At 37.8% G+C, this 25,060-nt stretch overlaps 1 protein-coding gene across 2 annotated transcripts; it reads right to left on the bottom strand.

Annotated features, from left to right (window-relative positions):
• Window positions 1–316: 316 nt before the first annotated feature.
• NAA50 (N-alpha-acetyltransferase 50, NatE catalytic subunit) lies at window positions 317–24,859 on the bottom strand. 2 transcript variants are annotated; one of them, XM_067738871.1, is made up of 5 exons: window positions 24,538–24,859; window positions 5,740–5,873; window positions 5,204–5,323; window positions 4,700–4,766; window positions 317–3,328 (listed from the first exon to the last, which is right to left on the bottom strand). In XM_067738871.1, the coding sequence occupies exons 1-5, from the start codon at window positions 24,543–24,545 to the stop codon at window positions 3,151–3,153; spliced, it is 507 nt and encodes a 168-aa protein (XP_067594972.1). In that variant the 5' UTR covers window positions 24,546–24,859; the 3' UTR covers window positions 317–3,150. The 2 variants fall into 2 exon arrangements, with proteins under 2 accessions (XP_067594972.1, XP_067594971.1); XM_067738870.1 differs by having other exon boundaries at window positions 5,740–5,876; window positions 24,538–24,858.
• Between the last annotated feature and the right edge of the window lie 201 nt (window positions 24,860–25,060).

The raw sequence follows: 25,060 nt of genomic DNA, 5'->3' as shown, positions 1-25,060 counted from the left end.
TGTCAGGTGCTTTTAACAATTGCGTTCAAAATATAGTAACAGTAAGACAGCTCTTCAGATCTTATTTTTTCTCTCATTGGGACTGAACTGCAGATACCAGGCAGTGTTTCTAGCAAGTTCCAAAAGGTCTGAATTAGGAGGCCTTGATTACACTTGGCCTATTTTAATTAGTTTTAAGTTAGTTCTTAAAGAAAAGTGAAAGTACATAAACCAGTATGGGCAACAGTAAACAATGACAACATATATAGTTGCTGATCTCAGAATTCAACACAATGCATTTACATTTCTTTGACATTTACCAGACATCACAGATTACTACCAGAACATCATGTAAGTTTATTTCAGATGTAACAGCAATGTTAAAATCAACAAGTTTAAATCTTAACTGCACCAAATAAACTCAGCTATTTAAGTATTTTTAAAGTTATTCCCTCCAAAAAACTGAGGGAGCTTTTCTTTTCCACCCCATATGTCATGGTTTCCCAATAGTTCTATTTTTGGAGGACTTTCAATTGATGAGTAAGCCACTTTGGGGATATTTCAGAACTTCTTTCCCCAAATGAAAACTAATCTGGACAAATTATATATTGCATAGATTTCTCTGCTGATTCTTTTCTTTAGAACCTAAATGCAATTACCATACAATATAATGTTTATCTATTTGCCCTACAGAAAAAAACTATCTACCCTGAAAAATATGATGGATATATCCTGTGATCTTCCAGTTAATAGAATTTACCTCAACGATAATTTTTATCAAAATAACCAACTGAACATGGGACATTATTTCAGTCTTTACTGACTCATAGGCACGTGAACTAGTGCCCAGCTTCCACCTCTTCTACATCCTCCTCCTCCATAAGTGGATGGAATTATTTCATGTAAGTTTGATGTAGGACAATTCACCCTTTACAAACACTTACAATTTAGGTTAAAGTCAGTGACTAGTGTGGAAAAAGAAACACTAAAATGATAGGGAGCCTACACACTCAATTCAAAATTTAATATTTTTTCCTCCATAAATAATATGTACTTAATTGTCATGAGGCAGCTATTCGGTTTTCATTAACCACATTCAGGGATACATTCATAGGACTGATTAGATAGTCCAGGTGAAATGGTTATAGAAATAGAGGCAGTGTCATCTCACAAAACTCATTTATATATCAAAATCTATTCTGATATGCGAAGTTTACAAAAAGGCTGAATCTTCAAACTAATTATGCCTTCTGTAACTCAAGCATTCTTCTCTTGGCAAGAGCAAGCTGAAGCTTATCCATGAAGGTAAAGGTGCTTAATGCTAAACTTTTCTTCTAAGCTTAGATTTGGACTGCTTAAGAAACGGATACCCAAGAAACCAGCATGGTCTTTCTACATTTTTACTATCTTAAGTTTATAACCCTATAAATTCATTTATCAACTATCTTCCTTTTCTATATTATACTTGGCACTCAACTAAGACTGCTGAAGTCTATTGTACCTTGTATTTTTACATTCTCAAATAAGAACTTAAGATTATAAAATGTGCATAAACATTGTGTAAAATAATTTTGTCATTCAACATATTTGAAGAGATGAAACTTTTATGCCAGAATTTACATAAGAGGATAAATATTATGAATCAATCTTCCTTTTAAAGTCAAATGACAGAAAATTCAAGCTCTGTGCATTGTTTTAAAGTCTAATGAAAACATTTCTTGGGCCACCAGTATTGGCAATGTAGAAAATTTTAAATATTGGAGATGGGATTATGGAGGAAAACATGAGAATTTCAGATGTCTTCTATCTTACAAAAAGTTATCGACCCGTCAAAGCCACTCCCTATGTGCCAGGAAACGATCTGGCATAAACCAGTCCTGTCAGTAGAGGAGGTCACAGTGACATTTGCGTTATTAACACTTCTAGACTTCTACTTTTTCCAAGAATAGAAGCAATATGTTTAATAATTCCCCCACCCCCAAATCCTTAAACTCAATATCACAGGCACAGAATGTAAGCAAATCTGGGATGTTCTCCAACAGATAAGCAATTAGCACAGCTATGTTATTCTCAAAAATACTGTCTAGATATTCCTTCCTCTAAAATCAAATGCTCAGTGGCCACACTTCTAACCATCTGCATTAGCTGACATTAAATGCATTTATTGTGCCACAAGTCCATCTAAGCTTCCTTTTAGGTATTTTTTAATATGTCCAAGAGACAACACCTGCTTCAGGTTTATTTAGGGGCATTGACCTATAAGGACATCAACTCCATTTTTAAGGTTTGACTAACTATTGTGGATTTACTGAAGAAAAAGGACAGGAGAAAAAAAAGCAAATCACAACAAACCTCTTTAGGTCAGTTAAAGGCCATTATCTCTAGCTGGGATATTAAAAAAAATTAATCTCACCAGCCCACACTCCTAAAGTTAATGCCACTTCTAACAATCAACAGCAGGAAAAATAAACCTGCTAACAACCAGCCCACTCATTAGCAAAAAGCAGTTTAACTCAAATGCTGAGACCAAAGTATAATACTACTTACTCAGACTGTCCCAGCCACCGTCAGCCACCAGCGAGGAAGGAAGAAATAACTGCTTAACAGAACAAAATAAACTTAGTATTTCTTACAAGGATAACAATGGTCCAACTCCTGAGATAATACTCAGAAGGACAAAAGGTGGAGTGAAGGCAATGTATAGGGATTAGTATCCCACAAAATCTTGAAAACCCCAAAGTACCACAAACACACTAAACTTGTCTATGAGTTAGAGAACAAGATATTGCTGCTGCTGCTTCTTGTCCTTTGAAATATACAATATTTTGTAGGCTCTGCCCTTCAATGTGAAAGCAGGACATTAAAAAAAAAAAATGAAATTGACACTCAAGTTTTCGGGACCATATATCTTAACTGTGAAACTAAACAGATCTATACCTTCTCCTTCCTACAATCAAACAACCTCATAAAAATAAGAAAACTAAAACAATCCAAACATGATTAATAAATCCTTAAAAGTTTAAAACTTTTAGAGGAAAGGGAAGGAAGTTTTGAAAGGAGGAAACACAAGAACGAGGAAGGGGGAAAGGTTTAAAAGAAAGGGGGGGGGATCAATGGGCCTCTCTTTTATTTGGCGACAAGCAAGTGCAAGAAAGTTCATCTGTAATTTGTTCAGTTGTCTGTCTTCTGCACATCTGCGTTCTGGCCAGAAGGGACTTTGAGGTTTTTCTGCAGCACATGAGCATCAGCTGGCTCTATCCTCTTATAGTAGTTCTTCTTTGTCTCAATAATCTCAAAGCCAAACTTTCTGTAGAAGTCAATTGCAGACTCATTGCTGATCTGGACATGCCTGAGATACAAGAGGGTATCGGAAAAAAAAAAAAATTAAGATTCCATCAGCTTTTATGCGTCCTCCACAAATAGCTATTGGTTGGAGCTGGAATACTGCAGACATTTGTTAGACTCTCTTTACAATTACTAGTTATCAACAAAGATTAGGTATTCATTTCAGAGAAACTTTGATGACAAATTTATACTTCTAACTCTTTTTTTTTTTTTTGCAGTACGTGGACCTCTCTCACTGTTGTGGCCCTTCCCATTGCAGAGCACACGCTCTGGACTCGCAGGCTCAGTGGTCATGGCTCACGGGCCCAGCCGCTCTGCGGCATGTGGGATCTTCCCAGACCGGGGCACGAACCCGTGTCCCCTGCATCGGCAGGCGGACTCTCAACTGCTGCGCCACCAGGGAAGCCCTCTAACCTAACTCTTAATCTAACATTTGGAAGACAGCTAGCTGAGATGAGGAGATGCAGGAACAGCATTTATTCTTAAAATCCACAAAGGTTAAAGTATCATAACATTTTTTATTTCAAGAGGAGAAAAGGTTTCTGTAACTAAAAGTACGTAGATAACTATAGGGATGATTCAAAGACCATAGTAACACATTAAAAAATAAACAAAACCTAGGGTCTCAAATGCCTGAATATATCTTTCTGATTGATAAAAAACATGTTAGATTTCGAAAATAATTTGTGCTTTCTCAATTACTCCTCAAAACAGCATTATATAATTTAATCTCTCCCAATGCCAAAGTGAAAATGAGAATAATCTCAATATCTGTATTATAAAGAATCCACATAGGGAACTATATTCAATCTCCTGGGATAAACCAAAATGGAAAAGAATATTAAAAAAGAACGTATGTATGTGTAGAAGTCACTTTGCTGTACAGCAGAGATTGGCACAGCATTGTAAAACAACTATACTTCAATGAAAAAAAAAAGAAGAAGAATCCATAGTTGCCACCTTAGCCTTACTCTTAAGATTCAAGTATAAATCAGCTAGGTACTCTCTGATTTTGATGATTAAATTCTACTACTAATGAGCATGTCACTGAGAGCCTTGAACAAAACTCAGAGTGCAAACAGATGGCATGATAAAAGTAATATTAATGGTATTAATTTCTTAAATTCTGAAGATCTGAGTTTTAATCTTGGTTTCACATATGTGACTTTGGAGCTCCCACCCCAATGTAATAAAGCAAAACAAGAATGTTTTATCACAGGTTCATTATCTATTATTAAAACAAACTTCATAACTACCACTTCCATGGTATTTCCCAAAGACAATAAGTGACCAGATTTTAAATTTTCTAGTAAAGATTTCTATTGCCAATTTATTAAATTCTTTAGATAAGATCATTAAATATGACTTTACTTACAGATAGATGTTGTCAAAAGTGCCATCTTTTTCACAGATGTTTAAGACATGATTTAACATTTTAGTTCCTATTAACAAGACAAACAGCAAATAAGTAATCTCATAAAAATCAATCTTTAAACTAAACATCTTACTGAGTCCTAGTAGAATTTGAGGTAAACACCAGACATCTTGATTTTCCACAATTTTTTTCTCTCTACACTACCTTCTGTGTTTAAAACTGCTAGCAGACAAGCAATCTTTATATACAGCCCTTCCAGGAAGAAGGAAAACAGAAAAAGCAAAAGGGGTATTAGTAACATATCTATTTATATATAGGGCTTTCAATTCAATTATGTTCAACTGACATATAAAACAGTTCTTTTCCACCTTACTTTATATAATTCAGTAACCCTTTCCCAGTATTCCTAGAAGAAATATTGCCTTAGTGGGGTCAGGAACAGTACCAATGTATTTATGCTTCTTTAAAGAAAAAAACAAAACCAAAACCCACAAATAATTTTACCTATTCCTAGCCTTCGGTATGGTGCCAGACATCCTAGTGTCATGATGTAAAGTCTCTTCTGATTCTGTGAATGATCCACCCTACAGCATACTGCACCTACTGCAATATCATTGAAATAGGCTGCCACGGAAAATATAAAGATACAAAGTTTAGCAGACAGAATAACACATTTTACTGAATCTTTCCCTGCCCTTGTACAACGACTGAATTGTTGTTATTAGCATTAATTAAATTTTATCATGTACTCTGAGTATCAATAGCCTCAAAAATATCCTATACCTTCAGAATTTAAGACCCCTCTTAAATATGTGAAAACACAGACACAGTCTAAATAAGAAAACATATTTAGCATTTCCTTTTGAAATTCAAGTATTTTATTTTATCTTGATTTTTCTAAGAACCTGGATCACCCCCATTTCCTCACTTGTAAAACAAGGAGATTAAATCAGTTAACTCTTTTTTTGTCCTGATATTAAAAACTAGAGGTCAAGAACATGAATAAACAAACGAAGGGAAGAAGAAAAACCATATCATACCAAGTTTTGCTAGCTCGCCAACCTCCAGCACATCCTTATAGAACTTGTCATTGTAGCTGACTGGAAAGATCACCTGGTTTAATCTCTTCAACTGCTTAATATTGTGTGGTGTCACATCTCCCAGCTCGATCCGGCTACTGGAACAAACCAAAATGTACTCAATAAAATATAATTAGCTTCATTTGTTAAGATGGACATATTAAAAGGGTACCAAGTCTTTTTTACATGACTGATAAATCCAACCCTTTCACAGTAACCTTACACTCCTATGAAGATCACCACTAATAAGCAGATTTTGCCAGTCATTCCATCCAGGTTCCAACTCCTAGCTTTCATACAATTGTATACATTTAGAGACAAATACAGTAAACAACAATTACTAAGAAGGCCAGAATAATAATCTACATATAATGTTGAAATTTTCAGAAAAATTTAAAGACATCTATTACTGATCAAAAAGACTGATGATACCTAATTGGCAAAGGGGTGGCAAGTAAGATATTTATACTCTGCTGGCAGGGATGTAAATACAGTATCTCTGGAAGACAATCTACAACTATGTACTAAAAAACCTAAAAAGTACACCTCCTTTGTCAAAGTATCCCCACTCTAGGAATTTATTCTAAGAAAATAATTAAAATATGCAAGAATCACGTGTATTCTGGTCACTGGACACAGGAACCACATATACCAGAGTCACAGAGGGTGGCGACCAAATCCAGATTCCTGGACGTCCCACCCCCACCCCCTTCAGAAGCAGTCTCTGGAAATGGAACATGGGAATCTACATTTCAGAAACAAAACAAAACCAACCAATCAAACAAAACAAACCCCAGCTTGAAAACTACTTATCAAGAACACAACAGTAGCATCGCTAAGTAACCATACTTAACCAAAACAATCGGCTCCATGGGAAAAGGGATAACCACTAAAAAGTTTCAGACTCATGCTAATAAAGCTGATTTGCCTACAGAGCTGTCAACAAATTTTTAAGCGCTCAAATCAATCTCACCACCACATGCTAAAGGTTGATCAATAGTGACAAGACAAACCTGAATAGCATCTACACAATTTTTCTTCCTATTATCACCAGCACTATCATTTGTAGAGGTTGCTTATATACACTATTTGCCTTCTTAAAAACCTTAACACACCTGAAACTAACACAACATTGTTAATCAACTATACTCCAATATAAAATAAAAAATTTTTAAAAATTAAAAAAAAATCTTAACAGTGGGTCATAAAAACATTTAAAGAAAACAGTGTCATCCACCTGCCAATGCAGGGGACACAGGTTCAATCCCTGGTCCGGGAAGATCCCACCAGGTGCCACAACTATTGAGCCTGCGCTCTAGAGCCCGCGAGCCACAACTACTGAGCCGACGCGCCACAGCTACTGAAGCCCGCGTGCCTAGAACCTGTGCTCCGCAACAAGAGAAGCCACCACAATGAGAAGCCCGCACATTGCAATGAACAGAAGTCTCCGCTAGCCGCAACTAGAGAAAACCTGAGCACAGCAACGAAGACCCAACGCAGCCAAAATATAAATTTAAAAAATAGTATCTTATAAAAAAAATTGTCAAATCAAACTAAAAATGAGTTCAAAAATAAACAAAACAATCTGATGCCAACCAAGCAGCTAGAAAATGACGTATGTCCTACACTAGGTGCTAGTTCCACATCACAACTGCATTAGTCAATAGCAGGAAAATGCAAACAATGCACCCTAATTAACCATTTACATCATATGCACAGAGGTTTTGAAAGCTCTCTGTTACAGAAACGACTAAACAAGAAAGCTAATCATCACACTTTTATAATGGTTAAAAAAAAAAAGGAAAAGAAAAAAATCTGAGTGTCCACCATTAGGGGACTGGTTAATTAAATAAAGCATGATACATTTATATTAGAAAGACATTGATATAGTTTCCTGGGAATATATATAAATGTATCTCCAACTTTTGTTAACATACAGAAAAATGTTTAAAAGCACATTCAAACAATGTGTGGTTTGTGGATAACTTTTATAACAATATTCTCTGAAATGTTAATAAGATAATCAGAAACGACCAGAATGTATTACAGTTCTTAAAGAACAAAAAAACCTGATTACAGACCATTATACTCATTTGGAACTTTAGCCTTCCTGCCTCAATTATTTCATTTGTATCTACTGTTTTTCATTATTCACTATTGTGACCAACCACCCTTGTATATCTTGCATGTCTTCTTAAAATGGAAGCACACTGAGTTTCTTAGCAGCCACACAAAATTTTAAGATGCAGGCATCTTAGTAAAAAATATATAGATCTGTTATATTCTCTTTCAATTTCTAGCCACATGAGTAAATATGAAGTAAATATGGCCTTCTTCCCAAGTATTTGACTAAAATGAATTCCCTTCATGACTCATGTCTCTTTTTTAAAATTTATTTAATTTGTATTTATCTTTGGCTGCATTGGGTCTTCGTTGCTGCGCGTGGGCTTTCTCTAGTTGCCACGAGCGGGGGCTACTCTTTGTTGCCGTGCACAGGCTTCGCAGTGTGCGGGCTTCTCATTGCAGTGGCTTCTCTTGTTGCGGTGCACAGGCTCTAGGTGCGAGGGCTTCTGTAGTGGTGGCACGTGGGCTTAGTAGTTGCGGCGCATGGGCTTAGTTACTTCATGGCATGTGGGATCTTCCTGGACCAGGGATCGAACCCATGTCCCCTGCATTGGCAGGCGGATTCTTAACCACTGTGCCACCAGGGAAGTACTGAGTCATGTCTTCTTTACTAGGTTACGTCTCATTCACAGAAAAACTTCCCTTTTCATTAAAGCACACCCTGGCTTTCTCTTCTTTAAGGCTGAGGTAAATGACATTTCACCTTAAAATACAGGGATCACATCTTACCTGCACAGTCTCTTCTTTTTTTTAAAAAAAAGGATTCCTCCCACTTAATTAATACATCCATCACCTACCTTTTTTTTTTTTTTTTTTTTTGGTGAGAACATTTAAGTTCTACTCTCTTAGCAAATTTAAATTATACGATACGGTGTTATCAAATATGTTATACTTTAGATTCTCCGAACTTATTCACCTTATAGCTGAAAGTCTGTACACTTTAACCAACCTTTCCCTATCTTCCCCACCTGGAAACTACTTTTCTACTCTCTGTTTCTATGAGCTTGCCTTTTTTTTTTTTTTTTTTAAGATTCCACATACAAGTAATAAAGTAATACTATGCGGTATTTGTCTTTATCTGGCTTATTTCACTCAGCCTAATGCTACTCTCTAATATCGTACCACAGATTGGGTGCAGTAATTTATTTTAAATATAAGATAGCTTATTATATTGATTATATTTAGAACACACCATTTAAAAATTAATCCAGGGGAATTCCCTGGCGGTCCAGTGGTTAGGACTCCTTACTTCCACTGCAGGGGGCTCAGGATCGATCCCTGGTTGGGGAACTAAGATCCCGCATGCCACACAGGAAAAAAAAAAAAAAAAAAATTACTCCACTGCACTTAAAAGCCAGTCTCTGTATTTTAATAGTGATTGAAAAATTACATTATGAAATCTAATAGTAAAAAACAATAAAGGAAAACTTCAGAATCTAGGAAGTTAAGATTCTAGATAATAAGTGAAAGAACTTGAGTCTTTAAGAGTTTAAGAATAACTTCTAGGTAATTACCATGCTTCAAGTATAAGTTTTAAAAGGATAATAACCAGGTATTTCATGACCTCATACAGAAGGAAAAGGTGGTCATGGTGCAATGTGGTAGACTGAAACTAATAAAAGGTAACTACTAAAAAAATTTCCATTAGGGTGAGCAGATCAAGACTAAATACAGAATACAATATTGAATCATTAGAGAATAAGCAGCTTAATCTTACCATGCCTAATTTAAAAAAAAAAAGTGTCTTGATTAAAAAAACGAACAAACCCAACACCATAGACATATATAGACATATAGTCTTCTAATATTCTTCTATGCACATATATACTGACAAGTTTTAAAACAGAATTGGAATACTGTATCGTTCGGTAGCTGTTTAAGAAAGAAATTAATCAAGTTTGATTTTTTTAAATTGAAGTATAGTTGATTTACAACATTGTGCCAATCTCTGCTGTACAGCAAAGTGACTCAGTTTTATACATATATACATTCTTTAATATTCTTTTCCATTATGGTTTATCCCAGGAGACTGCATATAGTTCCCTGTGCTATACAGTAGGACCTTGCTGTTTATAATCAACTTTTATTATTACCAGACTGTCAGCATATACTAGAAACAGAATTATTAAATGTCTATTAAATATAACTTTGTCAGCAAAATTCACCTTCAGATACAGTTTAACTCTCCTGAACATGATATGTCTGACTGAAATGGAACTTTTCTGTAATCCTGATCACTTAGCTCCAAATTATTCTAAGATGTGGATATTCTAAATATATCAGAGTAATATTATCAACTTGTAAATATAATTCAGTAAAGAACATGTAGTACCAAAGGCATAAACATAGTTATGTAGGAATATCAAGTAAATTAGAACATCATTTGACTGTAAACAACCAAAAGCTTTTAGAAGTTAAAAGAACTTGATTAGAAAATTAAATAATAGAGATTTTAAGAACTCCATCATGAATCTTAAATTTTCTATAGTTCTTATGAACATAATAGTTGCCTATTCAAAGCATAAATCAGTTCTATTTCAATAAATATTTCAACACCTATGTGCTAACACCTGGAATGCAAAGGAGTTTACATTCATGTATTCCCCAAACCACAGGCAGTTTGCTATAGTAAAACAAAGTATGCTTTGTGTACATGTGGAAGCCGGGGCTGGAGAGGAGGGCCTTGCACATCAAGATGGTACTTCATTGTCTTCTCTACATTCTCTCGGTGACCTCAATCTATATATAGTCCTATGGATTTAATGCTGCCAACTCCCAAATTTCTGTCTCTAGCCTAGAAATCACTCCTAAATGCCAAAGCATCTCTAGTAGACAGCTCAAATTAAACATATCCAACACTAGCTATCTGATCTTCCCCACAAAATGTGCTTCACCTGAAGCTTTCCCTATCTAAGTTGGTGGCCTTTCCATTCTTGGCTGCAAGTTTACTCTCTCACCTCCTTTAGGTCTGTTCAAATGATATGTCAGGAAGTCTTACTCTGACACACTCTTTTTTCCCCTTATAATATTCTTGATAGGTTTTCTTATCAATAAGGTTTCTTGGCCTCAAAGAAAGTTTGGAAGTGTTCTTCTTGCTCTTCAGTTCTGTCAATGCTTGCTTCTGTATTTTCAAGTTATGTTATTAACAGCATAAATATTTGGGACTGTTATGAGTTGATGAATTGATCCTGTTATCATTTTGAAATGTCCCTCTTCGCTGTAATATTCCTTGCCTTAAAGTCTACTTTGTTTATCATAAATATAGACACACTGTTTTCTTCTAATCAATGTTGCATGGTATATCTTCTACCACCCTTTACTTTGAACTTCTGTGGCCTTATATTTAAAGTGTCTTTTTATAAACAGCAAATGCATAAGAGTCTTGTTCCTTTAATTTGGTAATCAGAGTATTTAGTCTGTTCAGATTTAATATAATTATTGTCATAGTGTATTCAAGTCCACCAGCTTGCAATTTTCTAATTTGTATCAACTATTAGTTGCTCCTTTATTTTCCAGCCGTTTTGGGGGGTCAATTTACTTTCTTAGGGAAAAAAAAATTTCTTAGCTAAAAGAAAACAAAAAAAAACTTTTAAAAGTTCACATAAACCTTTTTTTAATTCCTTTTTTTTTTTTTGCTGCATGGCTTGTGGGATCTTAGTTCCCCAACCAGGGATCGAACCCAGGCCCACAGTAGTGAAAGCACCAAGTCCTAACCACTGGACCGCCAAGGAATTCCCTATATAAAATTAAATTAACTTCAGGCATATAGTTCTGAGTTTTGACAAATACATATAGTCACCTAACTACCACAATTATCAAGAAACACAATGGTTCTATCACCCCAAAAGTCTCCCACATGACCCTTTGTAGTTCAGCTCTACCACCACTCCCACAGAACCATTAATGTTTTCTGTTTCCCATAGTTTTGCCTTTTCAAGAATACCACATAAATGGAACCACACAATACATTCCCATTTTCTTGGCTTCTTTCATTCAGCACAATGCCTTTGAGATTCACCACACTACTGTATCAACTTCATTCCTTGCTATTGCTGAGTAGTACTCCATTGTATGGATGTACCATGGTTTATACTTTTGTTGAAGGGCATTTGGGTGTTTCCAGTTTTTGGAGATTATGCATAAAGCTGCCACAAACAATTTATGTACAGGTTCTTGTGTGAACATAAGTTTTTCTTTCCCTTGAATACATACATAGGAGAGGGGATACTGGATCATTAGTTAAGTGTACAAGAGTTTCAGGTGTTCTGCATCGAAACCAGTGTTTGGCACTATCAACTTTTAAAATTTATGCCATTCTAATAGGTGTGTACTGACATTTCACTGCAGTTCTAATTTGCATATCCCTAAATAATGGTGAACATCTTTTCATGTACTTCTTTGCTACCCATATTATCTTCGTTGGTAAAGGTGCTGTTGAAATCTTTTGCTCTTAAAAAAAATCCTGGGTTCCAATTGAGATTTAAGTTACTGTGAATACATGTCCTTTGCGAGTTATGTATGTTGCAGAGGATTTCTCCCAGTCTGTGGCTTTTTTCATTTTCTTAACAGTGTTTTTCACACAGCAGAAGTTATACATTTTGATGAATTTCTTTTGTGGATCATGCTTTTCAGGGTAATATCTAACAAATCTTTGCCTAACCCAAGGCCACTAACATTTAGATTTTTGTTTTCTTCTAGAAGTTTTATTACATTTAGGTGTATGAGCCTCATCCCCTTACAACCCTCTCATTTATTTTTCTCTTAAACAGCCCTCTTGAGGTATAATTTACATACTATAAAATTCACCTATTTTAAGAGTACAATTCAATGATTTTAAACTATTTATAGGGTTGTGAAATCATCACCTCAATTCAGCTTTAGAGTACTCACATCACACCCCCAAAATCCCTTGTGCACAGCTGAGATAGATCCCCTTACCTACTCCAAGCCAACCACTAAATCTACCTTCTTTCTAAAGACTTGCCATTTCTGAACATTTCATACAATAAATGTGATCTTTTGGACTAGACTTCCTTCACACAGCATAATGTTTTTGAGGTTCATCCGTATTGCAATTTGTGTCAGTAGTGGAACAGTACTCCATTGTATGAATATACCACATTTTGTTTATCCATTTACCACTTGATGGGCATTTTAACTGTATTTACTTCCTGGCTTTTATAAACAATGCTGCTGTGATTACTGCATACAAGTATGTGTGCAGACATAGGCTTTAGTTTTTTTCTGGTAGATACCTAGAAGTGGGACTGCTGGGTCGTATGGCAAATATGTTTCACTTTTTTTTTTTAATTGGAGTTTAACTGCTTTACAATGTTGTGTTCGTTTCTACTGTACAATGAAGTAAATCAGCTATATGTATACCTATATCCCCGCCCTCTTGGACCTCCCTCCCACCCCACCCATCTAGGTCGTCACAGAGCACCGAGCTGAGCTTCCTATGCTTTATAGCATGTTCCCACTAGCTATCTATTTTATGCATGGTAGTGTATATATGTCCATCCTTATCTCCCAATTCATCCCACCCTCCTCTCCCCTGCCCCGTGTCCACATGTCCGTCCTCTATGTCTACGTCTCTATTCCTGCCCTGTAAATAGGTTCATCTGCACCATTTTTCTAGATTCCACATATATGTGTTAATACATGATATTTTTCTTTTTCTGGCTTACTTCACTCTGTATGACAGACTCTAGGTCCATCCACATCTCTACAAATGACCCAATTTCATTCCTTTTTATGGCTGAGTAATATTCCATTGTATATATGTACCACATCTTCTTTTCCATTCATCTGTCATTGGACATTTCAGTTGTTTCCATGTCCTGGCTATTATAAATAGTGCTGCAATGAACACTGGGGTACATGTTTTACTTTTTAAAGAAACTGCCTCTGGTAGGCAGAATAATGGCCTCTGGAGGCTGTCCATGTTCTAATCTCAGGAACCTTTAATATGTTATTTTACATGAAAAAAGGACTTTTCAGATGTAAGATCCTGAGATGGGAAAATTAACCAGGATTATCTGGGTGGGCCCCTTGTAATCACACAGGTCCTTAGGAGTCAGAGAAGATATGATTAAGAGCAGAGACACGAGAGACTTAAAGATGCTATGCTGCTGGCTTTGAAGATGAAGGCTCATGAACCAAGGAATGCAAGTGGTCTTAGAAGCTGAAAAGGCAAGGAAACGTTACATCATCTTGAGCCTCTAGAAGAAACACAGTCCTGTTGTATCAGTTTCCCAGAGCTGCCTTAAGAAATTACCACAAACTCAGTGGCTTAAAACAACAGAACTGTATTCTCTCGAAGTACTGGAGGCTGGAAGTCCAAAATCAGAATGTCAGCAGGGCCATGCCCTCTAGGCTCTGGAGCAGAATCTTTCCTTGCCCTTTGCCAGCTTCTGGTGGCCTTAGGTGCTTCTTGGCTTGTGGCAGCATAACTCTAATGTCTGCCTCTATCTTCACATGGTCTTCTGTGTGTATGTATGCTCTCTTCTTAATAAGGACATTAGTCATTTAGGGCCCACCCCAATTGAGTATGACCTCATCTTAATTACATTTGCAAAGATCCTATTTCTAAATAAGGTCACATGCTAAAATTTCAGGTAGACAGGAGTCAACTATACCTACCATCATCTTGATTTTAACAGAGTGAAACCCCTTTCAGACTTTCGGTCTCAAGAACAAAGATGGGGCTTCCCTGGTGGCGCAGTGGTTGAGAGTCCGTCTGCCGATGTAGGGGACACGGGTTCGTGCCCCGGTCCAGGAGGATCCCGCATGCCGCGGAGCGGCTGGGCCCGTGAGCCATGGCCGCTGAGCCTGCGCGTCCGGAGCCTGCGCTCCGCAACCGGAGAGGCCACGGCAGTGAGAGGCCCGTGGACCACCAAAAAAAAAAAAAAGAAGAACAAAGATGATACATTTGTGTTGTTTAAGCCACTAAATTTGTAGCAATTTGTTACAGTAGTAAGGGAAAACTGATATGTTGCTAAACTGTTTCCCTAAGTGGCTAGACCATTTACATTCCCATTAGCTATGTTTTAGGGTTCCAGTTTCTCCACATCCTCACCAATGCTTTTTACTGCCTTTCTGTTTATAGTTATTCTAGTGGTGTGAAGTGACATTTCAGAAGTAAAAGAGTAGGAGCCCATAAAGATGTCTGAGAAACAATGTTCAAGAGAGTAGGGATAAATCTGGAGAAGCAGTGTCGTAAAATCCAAGACTGGGTTCCAAACCTGGCTATACACCAGAATCGTTCTGCCGGTTAAAAACTCAAATTCCCACATCCTACCTTGGAATCTTTACTTCTGTAATAAAGCTTGTTCTTTTAACCATACAAATTAAACACCCACTTTAATCAAGAAACTTCCTACTGCCTGTGTGTAAATTTCTAAATCCAAGGAGTCTGGTAAGGGAAATAGAGACTAAAGACAGGCACAGGGAAGTGGAATAGACCACTGCAAAAAAAATACACTATATGATCAGAGTGGGTTTCCATAAAATGCTAATCATTTCCCTATAAAATGTTAATCATTTCCCTTATGCAAGCAGTACAGTATGTTACACTATAGCTTTAATGTATGTGACATAACTGGTATTGAGGAACTGTGACCCAAACTGAAATCAGCCTAACTCTGAAAGCTGGGTTTTTAAAATCACTACACTGACTGCTTACTTCAGGTAAGATTTCAATATAATTTAACAATATAGACTATTTTTAATTTATTGGTTCAAGACCTCTGTTCTGTAGATAAGCCCCAAATTCCTAGCCTAGAAGTCAAATCAGCCATGTGGCCACATCTACTTGACTCAACAATTTTTTGTTTTTCCAAATTAACTTGGTTGCTAATACTTAAATCAGAAGATTTTACATAAAGCCTACGTTTCTTGTTTTATTCATTTACCTTATCTGCTTGGTCCCAGGTCCTGGGTTCCTGTTGGCACTAGAGTTCACAAACTCTAAGTAAAAAACTGAAGACAGTAGTTATTAAAGTAACTAAATTATTCTCTTAGCTCAAGTAAATTCATGTGACATGTTATTTTTTCTTGTTTTTCAAATCCATAACAAACTCTAACGCATCTTCATACCAAAGTTTTGAGACTAAGATCTAAGGAGGGGCGGACAGATTCATACAGCACAAGCATCCACAGAAATGTGAACCAAGTCCTTAGATCTGGAAAACACAGCTACTTGCCTCCTACTTTTAGAGAGTAGCACCACAAGATTAGCCTGTTACTCAGTCAAATCTCAAATAATCTTTGCACTTAGAATATGGTAGTAGGAAACCTTTACCCTTGGCTTAAAAAACAAGTGGTATTTATCATGGGAAAAGTATTTAGTACAGCAACATCAGATAATAAGCACTCAAATGTTTCTAGCTCTTAAGGGTAATGTCAATTATGGCCATAATTACAAAAACAAAATTTAGTGGCAATATTCTGAAAGGCCACAAGATGGAGATACGACTACACAAAAGTGGGTCTTTCTTGGGCAAAGTCTGACTGCTAAAGTTACATAGCAAAAAGAGGAAATGATGTATAGAGAAAGCTTAAAGTCTTTATACTTTAGATGGGTATTTAAGTGCATCCTGGCACAAAATTTTAACTGTCTGGTCACTTCTTATGAAGAGTGTTTGATCTGGAAGGGACCTTAGAACCACTGGCTCTCTTCCCCTTCATTTTGCAGATGATGGAACTGAAGCCCAGAGACAGATGTGCCTGTAGTTATACAGTCAATTATCAATAAAGCCAGAATCAGGCTTATGTCTATGAATTCCATTATAGTGCAAGATTAGCCACACCATATGACTTCCCTCAAAGGAGTCATCTTTACTTCTCAAGGTTAAGAAAGAGAGAGAAATACCCAACATTTATCTAAGGTGTACTGATAAAGGACTTTTGCATAAAATTTAAGTCTTCTGGCAAGGATCAAAGTATGCCCATGGTCCTTTGATTAAAAATTTCAAGGGGCTTAGAGATAATTTTTTCTTAGCTAGCGGTAATGTGGTTCTAAACTCTTGCCTTCAAGTAAATTACATGAAAGAGTGATTCCTCTAAAGTATAAATTCCTTCAACCTAAAAGTAAGCCCTCTCAGCATTTATCAAAGCACAGCTTAAATACTAACTGCTCATGAGGCCTTAACCTGTCATCCTGCTGAGATTTCCACCTCATTTGAACTATATTACAGTTGTACTCTTCCAAGGCACAGAACTTCTGCACTGCTATAAGCATCTGTTTTCGAACCTTACCTCTTCTACTGAACTACAAGACTTAGGGCAGAACCTCAACTATTTCAAGGATTGCTAAATTACTTTTAGTAAATCTAAGAATCTCTAGGACCTTAGTAAAACCGATGAGCTCTCTTTCATCTCATCTAGATTTTAGAGCAGTTTCTCAATCTTGGTACTACTGATATTTAGGGCTTGATAATTTTGTTGTGAGGGCTTTCCCAGAGCACCCTGGGATGTTTAGCAGCATTGCTAGCCTTACCCACTAGATGTCAGTAACCATCCCATCCCACTGTGACAACTAAAAATGTCTCCAGACATTATCAGATGTCCAGAGTGGGGTGGGAGGTGTACTGCTGGTTGAGAGTCACTGTTCTAGAGGTTTAGCAGGTTATCAAAAAAGCAGTGGTGGGTGAATCAGTCCTCCAAGCTGTGTGACTGCAAGTATCAGGTGTGTAAAAATCTCAGTAATTATTTGGTTGGGTACCAGAAATGCTAAACACACACAGGGACACAATATACTCAAGGTTATAACCTAAAAAAGAGTAAAATTATCCTTTGAAAAATTTTTCCATCGTTATCTATATGTTCAATTAGGAGAGCCCCTTCCCAGCTACGGCTCTTTCCCTACTACTACCTAAACACTGATGTTTTTACTTACAAAACTCTGAATTCAAGCACATATTTCCAACGGCTTACTGGCTATCTCTACAGGAATCACAAATTCAACACATCAAAAACTGAACTCATCGTTCTCCATAGGAAATCTGTTCTCTACCTTTCCGAACAGCTCCATCATTCATCCAATACAGACACTGAGCTTCAGATGCACTCTAACATCCCATTTTAATCCCTGATAAGTCTGCCTCCCAACTAACCTTATAACCTGTTCCTATACCCTTTCTCTTAGCAGCATGGTTCAGGCCATCATTTCAACCCCTCATTTCAACACATATTTTAATAGCCTAATAAAGGGGAATAAGACTAGAGCCAAGGAGACAAAGCCATCACAATGCAGTCAGAATAATCCTTCTAAAACACAAATCTGACCACTTTACTTCTCTGCGTAAAATCTTTCAAAAAAATTGCGCATAATCTACCAAATAAAATTCAAGTAGTCCTTCATCGCCTAGCTGTGGCCACTGGCCTAGCCTTCTCCCCAACACCCCCCCATTGTTTTCTGGCCATATAAAACTACTCAAAAACCCCACCACCCAACAAGCTTTCTTCCCTTCTTGGCCCACCTCTATATTTGTTTTATACTATATTTACAGATACATTAGTAGACTATGGATACTATCTTAGAGCTACTGTGAGGATTAAATGAGACTACTGCCTGGCACATTGCCTTAACAGTGCCTCCTCTGTAAAAGGTAATAGTAGCGTGGGGAAGGGATGGGAGAGCAGGTCCCAAAAAGCAGACACAAGAGCAAAATGAAGAGTTCAGCTTAAAAGAGAACAATTCAAATATGATTCCAAAGTTTTGTTTCTTGCTATCATAGAAAGCTAGAGCTGACAGAGACCAGGAATGGCAAACGTGCGACACACGTGCCATTAATAATCAATGACATCACTTGTTTTCCCCACAGTCTGAGAACTCATCAAAGCTACCAACAGACTAAATATAATACTGATAAGATACTATCAACAGATTAGAACTGGCACAAGAACTCAAACCTTCAGCCTTTCCTATTCAGGTTCAAGCTGTTCTCTTTAAAGACAAAGAAATGAGGGAATTCCTGGTGGTCCAGTGGTTAGGACTCAGTGATTTCACTGCTGGGGCCTGGGTTCAATCCCTGGTTGGGGAACTAAAGATCCCACAAGCTGCAAAAGAGACAAAGAAATGAGGGCCCAGAAGCCAAGAAACTTATTAGTCAGTGTCCCTACTATTGCTAACTATTATTGGTGGCACACTGAACTATAAAATGTGGTTGCTTTTAGTTCAAATGCCTTCTGCATTATAGTAAGTCTCCTTTTTGAAGATAAATTATGCTACAAATAACAAACTACATTCTGGGGGGTGGGAGGCATCCAAATATTTCCTTAAATATATCTTAGTTTTCTGGAAGGAGAAATAAGAAATATTTAAAATGCATACAAATGGCCAGTAAAAGTGGGAAATGTCCAACTCCACCAAGTAATCAACAGGAAAGGAAGAAAGAAAGGCCATTTATCACCTAATCAGCAAAGTAAAATTAGAATTAAGGGTATATGTGTATATGTCCTCCAAACCAACTTGTCAAGACACTATTAGTTATTTCTATCATTTTAGAAATGCTCAATGTATGCCACTCATCGCAGACAAAGGTAATTTACATCACCCATCACTGAAATGGCAGCCACAATGTCTTCCTCCATTTTCCTTTAAGTTTCTGCAAGTGCTCCTCCCTTTCTCCACTAGCCCTTGAAGAAGAGAAGGGCACTCTCATACACTGCTGGCAGTATAAAGTGTTACTATCTTTCTGGAGGTCAGTTGGCAACAAATATCGGAGCTTTAAAAATGGCAGTACTTTCTGATCCAAAAAATTCTCCTCTAGTGAATTATCCAAAAGAAATAATTAAGGATGTGTGTCCAGTAGTTCTACAAGCAAGCATTCTGCTCTAATGAAGACTGAGAGGAGAAGTCTGAACTTGGGAAACAAGGTTTTCCCTTAAGAACAGCTTCAGCAATGACAGAGGTAGAATACAGGTTGTACTAGCTCAGGCAAGGCAAATACATACTTCCAATTACCCCTTCATTTACCCAGAGGATACTACTGGATTATAATATCTTAATTGAAAACCAGGAGTGGTTACCACAGAGGTATAAACAGCCACACACTATGTGTTGTCCCACATTTGAAACATTTACCATCCAGGAACTAGATCCTAAGGGAAGAGATCATGTTTTAGACAAATTTGTTTTTTTCAGGGTCTAGCACAGCACAGTCCAACAGAAATATAATTTGAGTCACATATGTAATTTAAAAATTTCTAGGTCCAGGGTTCAAATCCCTGTTAAAAAAAACTTTTTTCCCCTAATATCTACATTAACAAGGCACAAAGAAACAGCTGAAATCATTGCAACATGTAATCAAAATAAAATTAATGACCTTTTAAAAAAATCTTTTTTTCATACTAAGTCTTTAAATCCAGTGCACATTACACTTACAGCACGTCTCAATTCAGATGCTAATTTTCCTTGGAAATGTTTTATCTGTACTTATATTTCATAAAATTTACAGTGGATTCACACATCCAAGTTGTTCGAAACACACATAAAAATTGTCCAACAACTGACATTTTAATTCAGCTCCTCAGTAACACAAGACACATTTCAACTGCTCCACAGCCAAACATAGCTAGTCACTACTGTATTGGACAAGACAGGACTAACGTTCTGCTAATAAGTCAGGCACTGAATGAATGTAAACAGCACATGATGGAAGAGAACAGCTCAAGAGAAAGGAGTGTTCTGTGATAGCACAATTATACAATTTTGTAAGTTATTAAACTATAATCATACAATTCTCATTTCTATGACGCGAAGGACGTTTCTATTGATTAGTACTGGTATTCTAACGGTTTCTGTAGGCTGCACTTTTAAAACAAGAAAAAAGGACAGCCATTTAAATAATTAAGAAGGTGTATCTTTCCAGATGGCACAAAGCTGGAAGCCATAGCTAATACCTAGAAGAGAAAATCAGGAGTCAAAAGAATTTCTACAGACCAAAAGAGAGGATTTAGCAAAGTGAAATTTAATATAGATATTAGTTTCGTCTGGCAAAAGCACTGGCTTTGAAAGATAATGCTTTATGAGTGCCTTTTAAAAATCTTTCCCAACCCACAGTTCTTGATTATTGTGCGTTTTGTTCAGAACTTTACCAACAGTTGTCCACAATTTGGGGAAGAAATCACAACACTGATGGCAACACAGCATTACTCACCAATGCACACATCTGTACTGGTAGCAGATATACTTTTTAAATTATATAGTTGATTATATTTACAGATAGATGCAAACACCTGGTCTTATGATTTATGGTGTTGTTGTACCTGCTCATCTGCATATTGAAATAGATATCTTACTGCAGTTTACTTTCCTTTTATTCTCCTTTATATTAGTTAGGATATTGATTTTTTAAAATTATGGTACAGACAGATTATATTTTATATGCATTCATCTGAACAAAGCAAGGGAACATTACAAAGTATTTGTTAAAATCCAGTAACTTAATCAACATCCTACAAATCATTGGCTTCACAGAAGCAAGGAGTATGAATTGCAGTTTTACAAAAGTTCCTGAATTCTACATACTTCGGCCTTACTGGCTTTCTTTTTTTGTTTTTTTTTCCCCTGAGAAAAACAGCAATAAAACCTTTAAAAAAACACTTTTATTGACATATAAGATACACTCAGTAAAGAGCACAAATCTTGTTACAGCTCAATGATTTTATACATATGTATACACCTCTGCAACCAATACCCAAGGTAAAGATACAGAATGTCTCTAGCACCTCAGTAAAGTTATTTGTGCCCTTTTCCAGTCCATAAACTCTCAGAGGTACCAATTATTTTCTGAGTTCTTCAACATAGACTCATTTCTACTTGCAGAATCTTATATTTTAACACTTCAATTAGGAAACTACACTGTTCTATATACTATATTATTGCTGTCATCTTTATTTTGTTCACATCTAGTTAAAGACATCTTTATTAGAATTTACACCTCTTTGCTACAATTGAAGGGCAAATGGACTCAGTTTTACTTTCTATTATATCGACTATTACACTGCCATCTCATTTCAGTCATGGCTGTGTATAGCATACCTTCTTGCTTGAATATCACCCTCCCTACAGGGGAACAGATAAAAATAATCAGCTTACCATCCACAAATTCAACCTATAATGTCCCTGGTTCATAAAAACAAGCAACCTCAGTACAAGTAACACCTCATAATATACTTCAAATTTCTAAACCATGCATATAAATGCATGCAGTAATTAACAACTGGAAGCTTATCTACTATGGAGGAAAGGCAAATACATGCCAATACCATGGAATGTCCTACTGCTACTAATAAAAAACTAAGTAAAAATATGAAGAAAAAGCCAGGTAAAATAGTTAAGTTTTAAAGGTTTCAAAACGATAGACAATATAGGCAACGATGTAAAATATTGAAACAGTAGACTGATTCAGAGTGAGGAGTTCTGCATGTTTTCAATTTTAGATATTTGTATTCAACTTACAGTTGAATTAGCTCAATATACAATAAAACACTTAGCAAATAAAATTTCGTACAAAAACCACATAATCAGGACCACTGTTTCGTTTTCACAGGCCTTCATAAACCAAGAGTCAGGACTATAACACTGACTGCATTGTACACGGTGATACAAATCTTTGAACTCAAGAACCTTAAAATCTTTTAAATAATATCCACTGTCTTCATTTGTTCAGTGCCTTAAGGGCAAGACTAACAAATGAAAAAAATTTTACAGTCCCATCTTACCTGGGAGTTAGTTCACCTTAGAAGTTCCTCTGAAATCATCTTAAAAGTTTACCATTAAGAACATGATCTTAAGCTCCCAATAGTAAAAGGTGATAGGAACTAGACTTAAGGACTCTACATTTTAGGCATAGTTGCTGGCATAAGGTACAGGTTCAGTAACTATAAATTTCCTCTAAATTTGACCAGTTACTCATTTCTGGAGATTGGCCTCCATCAGTTTGTTACATATAAAATAACCATTTTAAATAAAAAGATAATTGCCTCATAAGTATGTTAACTGAAGGTAGATTACTTCTATTGCCAAGTTAGTATCAGGAAGAGCATTACATCCTAGGCAGACTGAGCTAGATCAAAAGATCTTGGATCTAAACATCCAGAATAATTCCTTGGAGGCATTCCTTTATAAATCCGTGCACAAGCTCAACACCAAGAACTCTTCAGCCTCATTTTTATTACTTTAACAAAGACAAATAAGCACTGAGTGCCAATGAGAACACAAAAACAACTAAGAGACAGCATCCATACTCAAGGAAAAAAGAGATAAATCTCGCCAAGTTATATTGGATCATATACAAAACAGCCAAACTTCCTAGATCATGATTCAAGTGCAGCACGTACTTCAAATACCCCCTCAATTAGTATCCTGATTGGAACTCTTTAGAACTTGATGTGAATTAATGCAGGTACTGTGAAAATTTCTTCATGATTTCTCAACTTGATACAAAACACGCAATTCGACATTACAATGGATTCTCAATATTTAAAGCAAAATCAGAGTAAGGAATCACGCTACAGACCTTCAAATTAAACTTTCTTGGACCTCTTCTGCGACCTCAAACACATATACACACCGAAGTAATATACAGACCCTTGTTTTAGGCAGTATGAGATTACTTCGAACAGACTTCTACTTCATCTTCAAAAGGGCTGCTTAACAGTCTGAAAGGCTTCGCTAACTCAAAACAGTTACAATTCTTTAACTGACTTGCTATCGTAGAAAACACTCAGCACCTCAGAAAGCTTTTAACACTGATTAAGATTCCATTTCGTTCTTTAAGGAGGGTAAAGGCAAGCTTCAAAACGGCTCCCTCCGTCAATATGTTAAAACACAGTGTTAGGTAATTAATACTTTAACAGTATGCAATTTAATAGTAAGATGACATCTTATCCAAATGGAAATAGTCGAACCAAAATAATCCCTAACTTTGTCCAAGAGGGAACCTGTGAAAGAATATTCACTTTGCCAAACCCCTGAAGAAAGCTTCACTAGGAACCCAGGACCCCCTCGCGGCACAAGGGCAACAGTAAACGGCTGGAGCAATAGCTCCACCTACTGATCAGCAACACTTCCTTAAACATTTTGGCACCCCAAGTCTTCAGTGCTCACGCTCTCTCCCCCTCCTCCACTCGCTCTGACCCAACCCAAATCCAGTTGAGTCACTAGCTCTTAATACTCCTTTCCGTGCTCTTTATTCCAATTCCTGCTCCCTCCAGAAGGTTCTGCACGGCTTCCAAGTGTGAATAAGCCCGAAAGGTGTCAAAGACCACAGTTCTCAGTGTCGAGCCGGGATCTGAAGAGGACACCCAAACCGCTTCACTCGGAGGGGCGGGCCGGGGGTGGCTCCGCAGTCCGCGCCCGGGCAGGAGGCCCCAGGCGCCTCACGACAGCTTTTCCCCGCTGCCCCACTCAGCAGCTGGTGTGCACTAAACCCGCACTCGTCCTCCAGGCCCAAACCCTAGGCTCCCCGGGTCTCGCCCGCCAGCAGCCGGAGCCGAGCCTCCGCCCCCTCCATGAGCAGAGAAGCCCAGAAACCTCCCTCCGCCGGGTCTTCGCCCGGAGTCTCTCCCTTCCTTCGCAGCCCCTCTCCCCCGCCGGTCGGGCCCTGCCCGGCTGCTCTTCCTCACCCTTTCATCTTCCCCGCCTGCTGAGGCCGTTGTTACCACCGATATCAACGCCGTTGTCGTCGCCGCCCTGAGCTCTCCGCGCCCTCAGCTCGGGCCACTCCACCCCGCAAGCCGGCCTCCTCGCTTAGGGCAGGGAGCTGAGCGGGTGACGGAGGCCGCGAGAGTCGAGCGCGGCCCTGCGTCTCCAGAGGGGGCGGGGGTGCCTCCCGCCGCCGCGCTGGTGCCGCCGCTTCTCCACACGTGCACGCGGGGCACTCGCCTCCCGCCCTCCGCCACCGCAGACGCCAGCCCGACCCGCCGCCGCGCTGTGACCTTTCACCCCGCCCCCTCTGCGCGCCGGCGCGTCGGCAGCCCGGCGCGCAGCCGCACTGCAGGCCTCCGAGTACCCTTCCCCCTCCACTTGAGGACCTCCATCTTTCTACTGGGCTCTGCCTTCCGGCGTCATCTTCCTCCTCCCATATCTTACGACGCAACTTGTGGGGCTTGCCGGGTAGGCCTTGGCGGTAAAAGCCAGATTTTTCCA

Source organism: Pseudorca crassidens, chromosome 5, assembly GCF_039906515.1.
Source record: "Pseudorca crassidens isolate mPseCra1 chromosome 5, mPseCra1.hap1, whole genome shotgun sequence".
Lineage (NCBI taxonomy): Eukaryota > Metazoa > Chordata > Mammalia > Artiodactyla > Delphinidae > Pseudorca > Pseudorca crassidens.
Note: the sequence above shows the minus strand (reverse complement) of the source record. Positions and strands in the feature narration are given on the sequence as shown.

Bases quoted from the DNA above. Each gene is read 5' to 3' on its own strand.
- NAA50 (XM_067738870.1), bottom strand. The intron at 4,767-5,203 runs GTAAAATTATTT...TCTTGTTAATAG, and splicing joins ATACCGAAGGCTAGGAATAG to GAACTAAAATGTTAAATCAT. The intron at 3,329-4,699 runs GTAAGTAAAGTC...CTTGTATCTCAG, and splicing joins ACTTTTGACAACATCTATCT to GCATGTCCAGATCAGCAATG.